Source organism: Macaca fascicularis, chromosome 19 (genome assembly GCF_037993035.2).
Source record: "Macaca fascicularis isolate 582-1 chromosome 19, T2T-MFA8v1.1".
NCBI classification, from domain to species: Eukaryota; Metazoa; Chordata; class Mammalia; order Primates; family Cercopithecidae; genus Macaca; species Macaca fascicularis.
In genome coordinates, this window is record NC_088393.1 from 58,167,046 (window position 1) to 58,183,518 (window position 16,473).

At 53.1% G+C, this 16,473-nt stretch overlaps 1 protein-coding gene across 14 annotated transcripts in view; it reads left to right on the forward strand.

Annotated features, from left to right (window-relative positions):
• MYH14 (myosin heavy chain 14) overlaps positions 1 to 16,473 on the forward strand; it is a 104,142-nt gene that overhangs the window by 55,356 nt on the left and 32,313 nt on the right. For all 14 annotated transcript variants that reach the window (XM_005590000.4, XM_005590002.3, XM_074024375.1 and 11 more), the window contains 11 exons: positions 640 to 748; positions 4,722 to 4,853; positions 6,004 to 6,210; positions 7,556 to 7,693; positions 7,993 to 8,116; positions 8,731 to 8,902; positions 12,464 to 12,676; positions 13,224 to 13,368; positions 14,579 to 14,785; positions 14,991 to 15,095; positions 15,184 to 15,336. In XM_005590000.4, the coding sequence (XP_005590057.2) occupies positions 640 to 748; positions 4,722 to 4,853; positions 6,004 to 6,210; positions 7,556 to 7,693; positions 7,993 to 8,116; positions 8,731 to 8,902; positions 12,464 to 12,676; positions 13,224 to 13,368; positions 14,579 to 14,785; positions 14,991 to 15,095; positions 15,184 to 15,336 (1,705 nt within the window). The remainder of the gene's footprint in view (positions 1 to 639; positions 749 to 4,721; positions 4,854 to 6,003; positions 6,211 to 7,555; positions 7,694 to 7,992; positions 8,117 to 8,730; positions 8,903 to 12,463; positions 12,677 to 13,223; positions 13,369 to 14,578; positions 14,786 to 14,990; positions 15,096 to 15,183; positions 15,337 to 16,473) is intronic.

A 16,473-nucleotide genomic window follows, 5' to 3' on the forward strand; every position in this document is an offset into this window, starting at 1 on the left:
AGCCTCCCGAGTAGCTGGGACTACAGGCGCTCGCCACCTCGCCCGGCTAGTTTTTTGTATTTTTTAGTAGAGATGGGGTTTCACCGTGTTAGCCAGGATGGTCTTGATCTCCTGACCTCGTGATCCACCCGTCTCGGCCTCCCAAAGTGCTGGGATTACAGGCTTGAGCCACCGCGCCCAGCCCACAGTAGGCATTTTATGATGGCTAAGTGAAAGGAGCTTGGCTTGGTCAGGCGTGGTGGCTCACGCCTGTAATCCCAGCACTTTGGGAGGCCGAGGCGAGTAGGTCACTTGAGGTCGGGAGTTCGAGAGCAGCCTAGCCAACATGGTGAAACCCCATCTCTGCTAAAAATACAAAAATTAGCCCAGTGTTGTGGCGCGCACCTGTAATCCCAGCTACTTGGGAGGCTGAGGCAGGAGAATCGCTTGAACCTGGGAGGTGGAGGTTGCAGTGAACTGAGATCGTGCCCTTGCACTCCAGCCTAGGCAACAGAGCAAGACTCTGTCTCAAAAAAAAAAAAAAAAAAGAAATAAAGAAAGAAAAAAAGAAAAAAGAAAGGAGCTTGGCTCTCTTGCTAAGGGGATGGCACCTGGAGGAGCTGAGCCCCCACTCTGCCCCTCACCCGTTTCCCCACCCAGGGCCTTCCAGAAGCGCCAGCAGCAGCAGAGTGCCCTGAGGGTGATGCAGCGGAACTGCGCAGCCTACCTCAAGCTGAGACACTGGCAGTGGTGGCGGCTGTTTACCAAGGTGAGGGCAGCCTGGGGAGGTGGCCTGAGCAGGGAGAGGATAGGGCCTTGGGGCTTGCTCTGCTTGACAAGTGACTTCCTCCATGTGTGCCTCAGTTTTCTCCATCAGTAAAACGGGGCCAGTCGGCCCAGCCTTTGCTAGCTGGGAATCTTTAGTTAGGAAGCGACAAGAAAAATCTGACTCAAAACAACATGGATCAAAGATTCAAGACAATGTGGGCTGCACCTGGATCCAGGGGTCCGCAAGGATTTAAGGGTTCAAGGATTTTCTGGAAGGACTCACAGAACTTAGAAAAGCTGTTGTACTCACAGCTACAGTTTATCACAATACAAAGAAACAGATTGAAAATAGCAAAGGTGCCGGGTGCGGTGGCTCACACCTGTAATCCCAGCAGTTTGAGAGGCCGAGGGGGGCGGATCACTTGAGGTCAGGAGTTCGAGACCAGCCTGGCCAATATGGTGAAACCCCGTCTCTACTAAAGATACAAAAATTAGCCGGGCATGGTGGCGCATGCCTGTAGTCCCAGCTACTTGGGAGGCTGAGGTCGGAGAATCACTGAAACCTAGGAGGTGGAGGTTGCAGTGAACCAAGATTGTGACACTACTTGCTGGGCAACAGAGCAAGACTCTGAAGAAAGAAAGAAAGAGAGAAAGAGAGAAAGAGAGGAAGGAAGGAAGGAAAGGAAGGAAGGAAGGAAGGAGAAAGGAAGGAAGAAAGAAGTAAAGAGAAAAGAGTAAAGGTTAAATAATAATAAAAAAAAAAAGTGCATATCTGTCTTGGAGAGACCAAGCATGAGCCTACAACTGTTCTCTCCCAGTGGAGTCGTGTGGACAACACTTAGCTTTTCCCAGCAATGAAGTATGATAACATGCATGGGGTATTGCCAACCAGGGAAGCTCACCTGAACCTTGATGTTCAGCGTTTTTCCTGGGGCTGGTCACACAGGCATGGACAAGGTCACACACGGTGACCTCACTTACTCAGTCTCCAGCCCCTCCAGAGTCAAACTGATGCCATGTGGCCCAAGGCCCCCACCACAGATCCCACTGTTAGCATAGACTATCCAGGGTGGCCCAAGGCCCCAGGTAAACCAAGGCACTCTTATCAGACGGGACATTCCAAGGACTTAGAGGTTACCTCCCAGGAGCCCATCAAGGGCCAGAACTTTCTTAGGAATGTGCGGGGTTTGGACAACCCAGGCCTGCTGAGTTAGCCCTTTACTGCACAAGGGTCCAAACGGTGACGTCAGTACCCAGTGTTCTACGTCTCCCACTTGGCTTTCCTCCGTGATGATCACCAACAGAGGCTTTCCACACAGGGCCCCCCAGCAGATGGAGTCTTACCCCCAACCACCTTGGCCAGCCTGGTCTGTCTTATCACAGAGCTCCAGCCAGATTCCCAGGTTTCATGCTCATTGGCCCAGCTGGAGTCATGTGACCATCCCAGAGTCAGTTAGTAGGGATCAGATGAGCCAGGCTGGCATCACATCCCTACCCAAAGCGGAGGGTGCAAAGCCAGGTCGCCATGCGCTGTGGAGCTCGGGGACTGGGTGTTTCCCCAGGGGGAAACTGGAGAGGAGAGAGGAGAATGGAGGGAGGTTTGGGCCTGATGGCTGCTTTTGCAAAAGCCCTTTCCTTAGCGTGGTGTCTGCAGCTGCATCTGAGCTACAACAGCTGAGTGGAGTAGGAAAACAGCCAGAAGCTGAGGGTAGTGGCTCACACCTGTAATCCCTGCACTTCGGGAAGCCAAGGCAGGAGCATCACTTGAGCCCAAGAGTTCGAGACCAGCCTGGGCAGCAAAGTGAGCTCCTCGTCTCTACAATAAATAAATAAATAAATAACTGGGTGTACTGGTGCACATCTGTAGTCCTAGCTACTTGGGAGGAAGCATTGCTTAAGCCCAGTAGTATGAGGCTACAGTAAGCCACGGTCATATCACTGCACTCCAGCTTGGGTGACAAGAGTGAGACCCTGTCTCAGAAAAAGAAATAAAAATTAAAACCTGGGGCTGGGCGCGGTGGCTCATGCCTGTAATCCCAGCACTTTGGGAGGCCGAGACGGGCGGATCACAAGGTCAGGAGATCGAGACCATCCTGACTAACATGGTGAAACCCTATCTCTACTAAAAATAATAAAAAAAAAAATTAGCCGGACGTGGTGGTGGGCGCGTGTAGTCCCAGCTACTCGGGAGGCTGAGGCAGGAGAATGGCGTGAACCCGGGAGGCGGAGCTTGCAGTGAGCCGAGATCGTGCCACTGCACTCCAGCCTGGGTGACACAGCGAGACTCCACCTCAAAAAAAAAAAAAAAAAACTGGCCAGGCATGGAGGCATATGCTGTAATCCCAGCAGTTTGGGAGGCCAAGGTGGGTGGATCACTTGAGGTCAGGGGTTCAAGCCCAGCCTGGCCAATATGCTGAAACCCCGTCACTACTAAAAATACAACAGTTAGCTGGATGTGGTGGTGGGCGCCTATAATCCCAGCTACTCGGGAGGCTGAGGCAGGTGAATCACTTGAACCCGGAAGGTGAAGTTTGCAGTGAGCCAAGATTGCACCACTGCACTCCAGCCTGGGTGACAGAGCAAGGCTCTGTCTCAAAAAAATAATAATAATAATAAATAAATAAATAATAAATAAACAGAGCCAGGGTGGCCTGTAAAGTCTCAAATATTTCCTGGCTGGCCCTTGAAGAAAAAGTTTGCCTACCTTAGGTGTTGGGGGTTGGGGTCAAGTAGGATTTGATTGGCATCAGTTCAGAAATGTGAATGATGCCTGTGAAAGATGCTAGGAGTTGAGGCAGAAAAGAAGAGAATAGAATGGATACAGAATTGGGTGGAGAGAAAAAGAATCAAGTAGACTTGTGTAGAACGGAGTAGAATATGATAGAACAGAATTTATCAGAGCGGATCTCACTTAGCAAGGGGAACGAGCTTTTGTGAAATTTTTGTTTCAGTACTGTGTGTACCTCTGTCACTGCAGCCTGAATCATGCCATGTAAAGCTCATCTCTCACTAAGGATCTTGGACTAATAGGCTTAAGAAACACTGGCCCTTGGCCAGGCACGGTGGCTCATGCCTATATCCCAACACTTTGGGAGGCTGAGGTGGGTGGATTACCTGAGGTCGGGAGTTTGAGACCAGCCTGGCCAATATGTCGAAACCCTCTCTACTGAAAACACAAAAATTAGCCAGACGTGGTGGTGCACGCCTGTAATCCCAGCTACTCGGAAGGCTGAGGCAGGAGAATCGCTTGAACCTGGGAGGCAGAGGTTGCAGTGAGCTGAGATCGCACTCCATTGCACTGCAGCCTGACGAGATAGCAAGACTCCATCAAAAAAAAAAAAAAAAAAAAAAAAAGGCCGGGCGCGGTGGCTCACGCCTGTAATCCCAGCACTTTGGGAGGCCGAGGCAGGCGGATCACAAGGTCAGGAGATCGAGACCACGGTGAAACCCCGTCTCTACTAAAAATACAAAAAAATTAGCCGGGCGCGGTTGTGGGCGCCTGTAGTCCCAGCTACTCAGGAGGCTGAGGCAGGAGAATGGCGTGAACCCGGGAGGCGGAGCTTGCAGTGAGCCGAGATCGTGCCACTGCACTCCAGCCTGGGCGACAGAGCGAGACTCCGTCTCAAAAAAAAAAAAAAAAAAGAGAAAGAAGGAAGGAAAGAAAGAAAGACTGTTCCACAGAATAGCAGCGGCCACAGTCCACAGTGCCTCTTGGATATGGAGGGATCCTTTAGCCAGCCAGATACATTAGATAGATCAATAGTGTATTTAGGGTGCTTGCCTGTACCTGTCAGTGTTCTAGGCCTGTGACCAAGGACTGTTGCCAAGGCGGGGACACACAGCTAATAGGTGGAGGAGATGGGATTTGAACCCAGAAACTCAGACCCGACCAAGAGTATGAGGCCTTGGCTCCTGGGTCAGGTGGCCTCGCACCTTGGAAGTCAGCCATTGCATCCTCTTTCACCTCCACCTAGGTGAAGCCACTGCTGCAGGTGACGCGGCAGGATGAGGTGCTACAGGCACGGGCCCAGGAGCTGCAGAAAGTGCAGGAGCTGCAGCAGCAGAGCGCCCGCGAAGTTGGGGAGCTCCAGGGCCGAGTGGCACAGGTGAGGGGGCGGGGGCAGGGCGTGGGAGCGTGTCTTGGGGGCGGGGCTGTGTCGCATGGGTGGAGCCAGGAGTGAGGGGCGGGGCTTCCGGCTGAGCCGGCACGGCTGTCGGGAGGATGGGAGCGAAGCTAAGGTGTACTGAGGCCTGGCGGGGATTGGGGCTGTTTAGTTTGGTTGAATCGTGACGTGCAGGGAGCAGGGCCCTGGGGGTGTAGCCAGGGTATGGGCCGGGTAGGGATGGGGTGGGAGAGTCCTGCAGAGCCAGAATGGAGCTAGGCTGCAGGATATGGGGGCAGGGGCCTCAGCTGTGGCCGGGCTATGGTATGCAGGCGGTGGACTTATAACTGTTTCCAGTATTTGGCTATCTTAAAATAATGCTAGAACATTTGGGAGGCTGACGCGGGCAGATCATCTGAGATCAGGAGTTCAAGACCACTCTGGTCAACATGGTGAAACCCCGTCTCTACTAAAAATGCAAAACTTAGCCGGGTGTGGTGGCGCACGCCTGTAATCCCAGCTACTTAGGAGGTGGCTGTTGCAGTGAGCCGAGATGGCGTCGCTGCACTCCAGCCTGGGTGACAGAGTGAGACTCCGTCTCAAAAATAATAATAATAATAATACTAGAACAAACCCCTTCTTGAGCATTTTTCTGTTCGCCTTTTCTGCATTATTTTCTGTGGTTACATTTCTAAGTATGGAAGTATTAAATAAAATGTGAGATGGTAGAAAGACCCTTCAGGGGTTATTTGAAGGATGGACTGGAAGGGGAAAGGCTGGAGGCTGGGAGGCTCAGGGGGGAGGCTGGGGAGGAGTCTGGAGAGAGACAGGTAAGAGAAGGCACACCTGAGCCTGTTGGGGCTGTAGGGACAGAGAGGAGGGGCCAGAGAGAGCAGGGATGCAGGCTGATGACTGTGAGAGGTGAGGGAGAAGGACATCCCCAGGATTCTGACTTAGTGATTAGGGGGATGTGGGCTCATCCTGAGACGGGGACCTGAGGGGGAGGAGGTGGGGACACTGTGTCCTCTCACCCCTCAGTCCTGCCCTGGAGGCCTTAAAGGCCAAAGCAAGTTACAAGGCAGCAGCAGGCACCTGGTGCAGGTTGCCCTGGGAGCCCTGCCTGCTGACCACTAACTTCCCACATACTCCCCAGCTGGAAGAGGAGCGCACCCGCCTGGCAGAGCAATTGCGAGCAGAGGCAGAACTGTGTGCAGAGGCCGAGGAGACGCGGGGGAGGCTGGCAGCCCGCAAGCAGGAGCTGGAGCTGGTGGTGTCAGAGCTGGAGGCTCGCGTGGGCGAGGAGGAGGAGTGCAGTCGTCAGCTGCAAACCGAGAAGAAGAGGCTGCAGCAGCACATACAGGTCTGGCCCCCTGCATGCCCACCAGGCCACCCTCCAGACCCCTCTGTGTACACCATCCACCTTTGCTTCTGCAAACCATGTGTCTTTGGGCCACGAATTTGTAGAAAACTCAGTTCTAAGTGAATTTGCAAAAAGTATACATTTTTGATTCAGATCACGGGAGACCCTAGAATGTGTGAGCTTCGTGTATGGGTGGATTCAGACATCCAAGTGATATATTCAGCTTCAGGCATGGCTGGATCCAGGCGCCCAAGTGCTGTCCTCAGCTTCAGGCATGGCTGGATCCAGGCATTCAGGCAATGTCCTCAGTACTCCCCCTCTCTCCATCTCCTGGCTTCATTCACCGGCAGGCTGCCCTGATGGTTCCTCTTCAAAATCTAGTGTGTATTTTACAATACAGCACATCTCAATTCAGATGCTAAATTCTCATTGGAAATACTTGATCTGTATTTCAATTTCATAATTTCTGCAGTTTATAAAAACTAGATTCACATGGCCAAATTGTTCCAAACATGCTTAAAAAGCTTTTCAGTGATTGGGTGTCTCGTTTTAAATTTAAAATAAGTAAAATTAAATAAGACAGAAAATTCAGTTCATTAGTCCACATCAGCCACCTTTCAAGGGCTCAGTAGTGTTTTTTGGTTTTTTGTTTTTTCGAGACAGAGTCTCACTCTGTCGCCCAGGCTGGAGTGCAGTGGCGCCATCTCAGCTCACTGCAACCTCCGTCTCCTAGGCTCAAGCAATTCTCCTGCCTCAACCTCTGCAGCAGTATCTGGGATTACAGGCGTGTGCCACCACACCCAGCTAATTTTTTTGTTTTTAGTAGAGACAGTGTTTCAGTATGTTGGCTAGGCTGGTCTCGAACTCCTGACCTCAGGTGATCCACCCGCCTCAGCCTTCCAAATTGCTGGGATAACACCGTGAGCCACCACACCCGACCTATTTACTATGTTTGTTGTTTATAATCTGTACCCCTAACCCCCACATAAGAAAGTGATTTCCACAAGGATAGGTGTCCATTTTTTTTCAGAGGCAAGATCTCGCTCTGTTACCCAGACTTCAGTGCAGTGGTGCGGTCATCTCTCACTGCGGAAGGCCAGGCACTTTTCCCCATCCTCAGCGCCTAGAACTGTGCCTGGCATACACTAGGCACTCAATAAATGCTTGTTGAGCTAATGAATAAAATGGGAAAGCCAATAAAGGTTTTATCCTTCCCAGCCTCACCCAGGGTATGCACCTCTCTGAACCACCCCGGGGATCCGCAGACTATCCCCGTCCCCATCCTTCCCATCACGCTCCATCTGTTGGCCCATGTATCCTCACTCCTCCTGCCTCCCCTCCCCAGGAGCTAGAGGCCCACCTTGAGGCTGAGGAGGGGGCACGGCAGAAGCTGCAGCTGGAGAAGGTGACGACCGAGGCAAAAATGAAGAAATTTGAAGAGGACCTGCTGCTCCTGGAAGACCAGAACTCCAAGCTGAGCAAGGTTGGGGGCCTGAGGGCAGCAGGGAAAGTGGGGAGCGGGTGCGTTGGTGCGTTAATGAATGGTGAACTTCAAACCGTGGGGGTTACCACACTGCACTTCTCAGGTGTGAGCTGGTGGGGGTGGGATGGGTCTATAGACCCCAGGGAATGGGAAGAAGAGGGAGGTGTAGGGGGAGGAAGGTCAGAGAAGGGTGAAGAGGAGCAGAAACATAGATGAGAACAACACCAGAAGCTGCAGATCAGGTAGGGGCTGCTCCTGGCCCGGCTCCTGACTGCCCCCCACCCCACCCCACCCCTCAGGAGCGGAAGCTGCTAGAAGATCGCCTGTCCGAGTTCTCATCCCAGGCAGCTGAGGAGGAGGAGAAGGTCAAGAGCCTCAATAAGCTACGGCTCAAGTATGAGGCCACAATCGCAGACATGGAGGGTGAGCTCCTGCCCAACCAGTGGGGAGCTGTAGGGGTCTGTGTGTGCTCTGATGGGGGACTTCAGGCAAGCCCCACGTGCTCCAGGTCCTCCGTGGCTGTGTCTGCTAAATGGGATAGGAAGGAAAGCTCAGGGCGGATTGAGTGTCCTCCCAGCTCTTGAGTTCTTCATGCATCTCTAAATCCAACTCCCTTTCTCTCCGTGGTGTCTTGGGTTATCCTACTTTCTTCCCATCTGACTGCTTCACTGTCTGTCTGTTTCAGACACGCTTTTGTCTCCCTGTCCCTTCCTGTTGACTTAGACTCAGAAACAGAAGGGAAGAGGCACAGGGAGAGGCAGGGCTGTGGACACAGGGCAGAGAGAGTCAGAGGCAGGAGGCACGGGCTGTCAGTGGGGATGAGGAGGAGAGGACAGTGTGTAGGTGTCTGGCCGAGGGTCTAGGACAACATTGTGGGGAGAGTCCCTGAGATAGATGGGGAAGGTGGGAGGAGGAGAAGGTATTAAGGGAGGTGCTGAACTTAGCCTTATATGTGGCTGGGGGCCTGTGGTCTCTGTGGGAGCGGCTGAGTGCGCAGGCCTGGAGTCCTCATGCACGGCCCCCAACCCTGCCTCCAGACCGCCTACGGAAGGAGGAGAAGGGTCGCCAGGAGCTGGAGAAGCTGAAGCGGAGGCTGGACGGGGAGAGCTCGGAGCTGCAGGAGCAGATGGTGGAGCAGCAACAGCGGGCAGAGGAGCTGCGGGCCCAGCTGGGCCGCAAGGAGGAGGAGCTGCAGGCTGCCCTGGCCAGGTGCAGGGTGGGGCGGGCTTGGTGGGGCAAGCATGGGGTGCCCAAGTCAGAAGCTCCTGGGTACAAACCCCGGTGGAGCCACTCACCAGCCACAGACAAGCCACATCCCCTCCACACCTCAGTGTCCCCTTCTGTCAAATGAAGATAGTAAGAGTTCCAGGCCCACTAGCTTAAGCGAAAAGCGAAACGAGACTCTATGTGTCTGGTAACTTGCATAACAGTGCACAAACGGAACAAGAAAATGCTATTTCTAGGCCAGTTACAATGGTTCGTACCTGTAATCCCAGCACTTTGGGAGGCCAAGGCAGGTGGATCACTTGAGGTCGGGAGTTTGAGACCAGCCTGGCTAACGTGGCGAAACCCCGTCTCTACTAAAAATACAAAAATTAGCTGGGTGTGGTGGCAGGCACCTGTAATTCCAGCTACTCAGGAAGCTTAAGCACGAGAATCGCTTGAACCCGGGAGGCAGAGGTTGCAGTGAGCCGAGATCACACCACTGCACTCTAGCCTGGCGACAGAGCAAGACGACGTCTCAAAAAAAACAAAGCTATTTCTTCCTCTTCCCCTTCTTGGCCTCGCCACACCAAACAGCCCAGAATCAGCTGAGATTTGACAAGTGGCCTATGTTAGGAATCATAATAATTATATTTACACTCGTTCACAATAATTGAGCTCCTACTGTATGCCAGATGTGGTGCTTAGTATTTCAGATGCTTTTTATGCGCTGTGTTCATGCAATCTAAGACCCCCTATCTGATTACAAGTACAGCTCCATTTCAGAGATGTTAAAATGTGAAAAGCTGTGCATCTTAGAGTTGGTGGAACATGGTGTGTGTGTGTGTGTGTGTGTGTGTGTGTGTGTAGTTAAGAACATATATATATATATACACACAATTTTTTTTAAGATGGAGTCTTGTTCTGCTGCCCAGACTGGAGTGCAGTGGTGTGATCTTGGTCACTGCCACCTCCACCACCCAGGTTCAAGTGATTCTCATGCCTCAGCCTCCCAAGTAACTGGGATTACAGGCCCCCGCCAACATGCCCAGCAAGTTTTGTATTTTTAGTGGAGATGGGGTTTCACCACGTTGCCCAGGCTGGTCTCAAACTCCTGACCCCAGGTGATCCACTTGTCTCGGCCTCCCAAAGTGCTGGGATTATAGGCGTGAGGCACTGCACCTGGCCGTGAACACATATCTTTGAGTCTGACTTCTGGGTTGGAATCCTGGCTTCTCCCCTTTCTAGTCATGTGACCTCACCCAAGTCACGTCACCTCTCTAGCCTCAGTTTTTTCATCTATAAAATGGGGTAATTATGGATGCTACTCCTAGGGTTAGTGTGAGGGTTAAAGAAGAAAGTGCTCCTCAGACGCTTGGCATACCCTGAGCCCTCAATAAATGCCGGATGTTTCTGTTACTGCTTTTATTACTCTTGCTAATTTTTTTTTTTTTTTTTTTTTTTTTTTTTTTTTTACTGAGGTGAAATTCACATAAAAGTAACCATTTTTTAAATGTACAATTCAGTAGATTTTGCCCATTCACAATGCTGTGTAACCATCACCTCTATCTAGTTCTAGAACAGTTTCCCTTTTATTGAGATGGAGTCTTGCCCTGTCGCCCAGCCTGGAGTGCAGTGGCGTGATCTTGGCTCACTACATCCTCTGCCTCCTGTGTTCAAGCAATTCTCCTGCTTCAGCCTCCCAAGTAGCTGGGACTACAGGTGCCCACCACCACACCCAGCTAATTTTTTTTTTTTTTTTTTTTTTTTTTTGAGACGGAGTCTCGCTCTGTCGCCCAGGCTGGAGTGCAGTGGCCAGATCTCAGCTCACTGCAAGCTCCGCCTCCCAGGTTCACGCCATTCTCCTGCCTCAGCCTCCCGAGTAGTTGGGACTACAGGCGCCCGCCACCGCGCCCGGCTAGTTTTCTGTATTTTTTAGTAGAGACGGGGTTTCACCGTGTTAGCCAGGATGGTCTCGATCTCCTGACCTCGTGATCCGCCCGTCTCGGCCTCCCAAAGTGCTGGGATTACAGGCTAATTTTTGTATTTTTAGCAAGGACGGGGTTTCACTATGTTGGCCAGGCTGGTCTCGAACTCCTGACCTCAGGTGATCCACCTGTCTCAGCCTCCCAAAGTGCTGGGATTACAGGCATGAGCCACTGTGCCGGCCTCCAGAATATTTTTATCACCCCAAAAGGAAACCCTGTATGTATTAAGCAATCACGACCAGGCACAGTGACTCACGCCATAATCCAGCACTCTGAGAGGAGGAGGCGGGAGGGTCACCTGAGCCCAGGAATTCAAGACCAGCCTGGGCAATATAACGAGACCCTGTCTCCACCAAAAACTTAAAAAGATTAGCCAAGCATGGTGGCGTGTGCTTGTAGTCCCAGCCACTTAGAGGGCTGAGGTGGGAGGATCATTTGAACCTGGGAAGTCGAGGCTGCAGGGAGCCACTGCACTCTGGTCTCGGTGACAGAACGAGATCCTCTCTCAAAAAAAAAAAAAAAAAAAAAGCAGTCACTCCCCATCCCTCCTTCTCCCCACACTGGCAGCCTCTGATCCACTTTCTGTCTAAATAGAATTTGCCTATTCTAGATATTTCATACAACATGTGGCCTTTTTGTGCTTTATTTTTATCGTCATCCCCCCAGCAACCCTGGTAAAGGGGAGTGTTCATTGTCATGTTCTCCCACAAACCAGGACCCTGCCCTTCTTAAGTCACTTGCCGGAGCAGGGGGCCAGGAGAGGATACTGAGCCAGGTCTGTGTGGCTCCCTGAGCCATTAACCCCCAGGTCCCAGTTGATGCAGCCCCCGGATCCAGCTTCTCTTTGCAATGACACTGCATGAAGGGACAGGAAGCCACATCCCTGTAAGAGTTACGAGGAGGGACTCCGGGGCAACCCAGCCAGTCACGAACTGGGTAACCTCGGCAAGTGCTTTCTCTGTGCTGGGCCTCAGTTTCTTCATTTGGCAGGAACGTTAAATGAGGTGATACAAGTAAAGCACTGGCATGAAGCAGGAACTTAGTAAGTGTCTCCTACGATTACTGTTGCTGTCATTCCCACTTTACAGCTAAGAAAACTGAGGTTCGAAATGAGTCAAACTGGGCGAAGTGGCTCACTCCTGCAATCTCAGCACTTTGTAAGGCTGAGGTGGGAGGATAGAACCACCTCCTGGCTTGAGGCCAGGAGTTCGAGACCAGCCCTGGGCAAGATAGTGAGACCCCGTGTCTTTGGGGAAAAGGAAAAATTAGCCAGGCGTGATGGACCACAACTGTGGTCTCAGCTACATGAGATGCTGTGGTAGGAGGATCACTTGAGCCCAGGAATTTGAGGCTGCAGTAAGCCATGACTGCACCACTGCACTCCAGCCTGGGTAACAGAGAAAGACCCTGTCTCAAAAAAATTAAATTAGTACTGGAGTCAAGTACCCAGTGGCAGAGATAGGATTGGAACCTGGGACTGGCCACTCCCAAAGCCCACATCCAGCCTCTCTGTCCCCAGAAATCATTGCCTCGCCCTTGCCTGCCCCTGTACCAACTCCATGGTTCTTGTCACCCCCAGGGCAGAAGACGAGGGTGGGGCCCGGGCCCAGCTGCTGAAATCCCTGCGGGAGGCTCAAGCAGCTCTGGCCGAGGCCCAGGAGGACCTGGAGGCCGAGCGCGTGGCCAGGACCAAGGCGGAGAAGCAGCGCCGGGACCTGGGCGAGGAGCTGGAGGCACTGCGGAGCGAGCTGGAGGACACGCTGGACTCCACCAACGCACAGCAGGAGCTCCGGTGAGGCCCGGTGGCAGCCGCTGTCACAGCCTGTGCACGTGCAGGGCTGGGGGAAGGACTTAGGTGCAAAGTCTCTGTCCTTAGAGAGGCTTGCAGTTCGGCTGTTCTTGAACCACCGGCTCTAGGCCCAGCCTGGTCAAGCTGGGGACAGAGATGGGTCAGACCCAGGTGTTACCCTTGGGAATTTCCAGTCTCAGGGGAGGCAGATTAAGGCACAGACAATCTCAACCCGGAACAAGGGGTGCTTTAGTGGAGCGACACAGGGCATTGTGGGTGCTAACTGAAGACCCCTAAACCAAGTCTATGGGAAATCCAGGAAGACTTTCCTGAGGAAGGGCCTTTTGGATAAGGGTTTTGAAAGGTGAATAGGAGTTCACCTTTAAAGCCACACTCCTTCCACAGTGTCACCACCCAGATCTCCTGGGGAGCATTACATGAGGCTCTCATGTTTTTAGGAAACATGGAAAGGAGAAACAACCAGCTCCCCCAAAGCCCCTGCCTTCCTCTGCTCTGAAATTCTCTTCCCCTCTCCCTTCCCCCAATAAAGGTCCAAGAGGGAACAGGAGGTGACGGCGCTGAAGAAGACTCTGGAGGAGGAGACTCGCATCCACGAGGCGGCAGTGCAGGAGCTGAGGCAGCGCCACGGCCAGGCCCTGGGGGAGCTGGCGGAGCAGCTGGAGCAGGCCCGGAGGGTGGGTTGGGGCAGGGGGACAGGGCGGAGGAGCCACGGGGAGGGCAGGGCAGGACGGGGGTTTGGAGGAGGTACCTCTGGCTGGTTCTAGGCCATCTCATCTCTCTGGGCTCCTTTCCTCACGCATTCATGTGCAGCTTTCATTCAGCAAGCATGAATACGGTGTGGACTATATTCCAGGAGCATTGCTGGAAAACCAGCCATGAACCCAACAACCAGCACTGCCTTCCCTTGTGGAGCTTTCCTTTTAGTGAGAGAGGCAGAGAGTAAACGATATAAATACCTTCAGTTTATATCGGGGTGATAAGTGCTATGGGGCCGTAATGAACAGAAAAAGGGGATCAGAATTCTAAGGCGGGTGAGTTTTTAAGTAGAGAGGCTGCGGAGGTATTCTGTGAGAAGGTGACATCAGGGTAAAAAACTGAGGGAGTGGCCAGGCACGGTGGCTCATGCCTGTAACTTTGGGAGGCTGAGGCAGGCAGATCACTTGAGGCTAGGAGTTCAAGACCAGCCTGGGCAACATGGTGAAACCCCACCTCTACTAAAAATACAAAAATTAGCTGGGCGTGGTGGTGTACACTCCTGTAGTCCCAGCTACTCGAGAGGCTGAGGCAGGAGAATCACTTGAACCCAAGAAGCGGAGGTTGCAGTGAGTCGAGATTGCGCCATTGCACTCCAGCCTGGGTGACAGAGTAAGACTCCATCTCAAAAAACAAACAAGCAAACAAACAAACAAAAATGGGCCAGGCATGGTGGCTCACAGCTGTAATCCCAGCAGTTTGGGAGGCTGAGGCAAGTGGATCACCTGAGGTCGTGAGTTCAAGACCAGCCTGGCCAACATGGCGAAACCCCGTCTCTACTAAAAACACAAAAAATTAGCTGGGTGTGGTGGCGTGCACCTGTAATCCCAGCTACTTGGGAGGCTGAGACAGGAGAATCGCTTGAACCTGGGAGGCAGAGGTTGCAGTGAGCAAAGATCACGCCATTGTATTCCAGCTTGGGCAGCAAGAGTGAAGCACTGTCTCAAAAAAAATAAATAAATAAAAAATAAATTTAAAAAATGAGGGAGGGAGGGGTGCACTATTTGTGCATTGGGAGAAGTGTGTTCCAGGCAGAGGGAACAGCCAGTGTGAAAGCCCTGAGAGGGGAGTGTGCCTGGCCTGGTCCAGGAAAGGCCTCACAGATCTTTGGTCATCTCCTTCCCACACCAGGGCAAAGGTGCGTGGGAGAAGACGCGGCTGGCCCTGGAGGCCGAGGTGTCCGAGCTGCGGGCGGAACTGAGCAGCCTGCAGACTGCACGTCAGGAGGGTGAGCAGCGGAGGCGCCGCCTGGAGTCACAGCTGCAGGAGGTGCAGGGCCGGGCTGGTGACGGGGAGAGGGCACGAGCGGAGGCTGCTGAGAAGCTGCAGCGAGCCCAGGTAAGTGGGGTGTACACCTAGGAGCGGAATTGTCGGGTCATGTGGGAACCCTGTGTTTAAGCATCTGAGGACCTGCCAGACTGTTCTCCATGGCAGCTGCACCTTTTTACATTCCTGCCAGCGTGGGAGGGATTTGAGGCACATGGGGTCACTGAGTGGAAGCCACGATTATAGAGGGCTTCATTCCCCTGTCCCTTCCCTGCAGGCTGAACTGGAGAATGTGTCTGGGGCGCTGAACGAGGCTGAGTCCAAAGCCATCCGTCTTAGCAAGGAGCTGAGCAGCACAGAAGCCCAGCTGCACGACGCCCAGGTGACCCTGCCTGCCCTTCGGCTCCACCGTCACCCTCCCCTCCTTTCCTCCCGACCACACCTGACATTGCCGTCTCCTCCATTTACAGGAGCTCCTGCAGGAGGAGACCAGGGCGAAATTGGCCTTGGGGTCCCGGGTGCGAGCCATGGAGGCTGAGGCAGCCGGGCTGCGTGAGCAGCTGGAAGAGGAGGCAGCCGCCAGGGAGCGGGCGGGCCGTGAACTGCAGACCACCCAGGCCCAGGTGAGCAGCCCTACGTAAGACCTTCAGGGAGGCACAGCCCGCCCCACTGCTTCTCCTGGGTTCCCCAGCTCAGGGACGGCCACGCTGCCCACCTTCTCACAGGCCAGACCCATGGGTGCCTTTCTCATCTCTGACTCCCCTTTACCCCCCACAGCCTGTGCCCAGCCCTGGCTCTCCTGCCCCCTGACTCTCAGCCTCATCCCTTGTCCCAGCTCCAGCACCGTCCTCTCCCACCTAGATCCTCTTCTTGGCCTCTGGGCCTCCGACCTCTCCCCTAACAGCTCATCCCCTACACAGCCCCAGAAGCTTCTTTCTTCACCTGGAGCTGACCCTGTCCCTCCCCTGCTCACAGCTCTCCCATGCCTCCCCAGTACCCCTAGACAAAGTCCATGCCTCTTAGTTGGGCATTTGAGGGCCTGCGATCTCTGGTCCTTCCTGTGTCTTTAGCTGTATTCATCTCTGTCACTACTTTCCTATTTTATTTGAAAAAACCCTTTTATTTTTCCAGACTTAGCATTAGGCTCCCCTGTGGGAAGTTTCCTGACCCCTCTTCTCTTTCTCCTCTGTCCCAACTCCAGTCACCTTGGGCTGGGACTTTCTCTGCCCATGAGTCTCCCCACCAGACTGAGAGCCCTTGCAAACTAGAATCCCATTAGAGTTAGATCCAGGTCTGTAGCACAGTCCAATATAGAGCCTCATGTATGGTAGGCTTGGAGAAATGCTTATTGAATGAATGAGTGATGGTGCTTGCCTGCAGATATCCTTCAACTGGCAAACTCCTATGCATACTTCAAGACCCATCTCAAATGGTCCTCCTTCAGGAAGTTTCTCCTGAATGTTCTAAACAGATTCTGAGCCCTTCCTGTGGACTTCCATAGCTCCCATACTGCTACCTTAACCCCTATCACCCTGGCTGTGACGCTGTGTCTCCCCCAGCAGACGAGGGGCTCCCCAGGAAAAACTCCAGGTCTGATTCATCTCTGCGTCTTGGAGGGAGTCGTTTTAATTCCCTGGAAGAACTAGGGCTCATAGTACTCACAACTTCATGCCACTCAGAGGCAGAAGAGCCCAGCAGAGTGACCCTTTTCCCTCTTCAGGCCTCAGTCTCTTCATCCTGGAAATGGAGCACCACCAGCT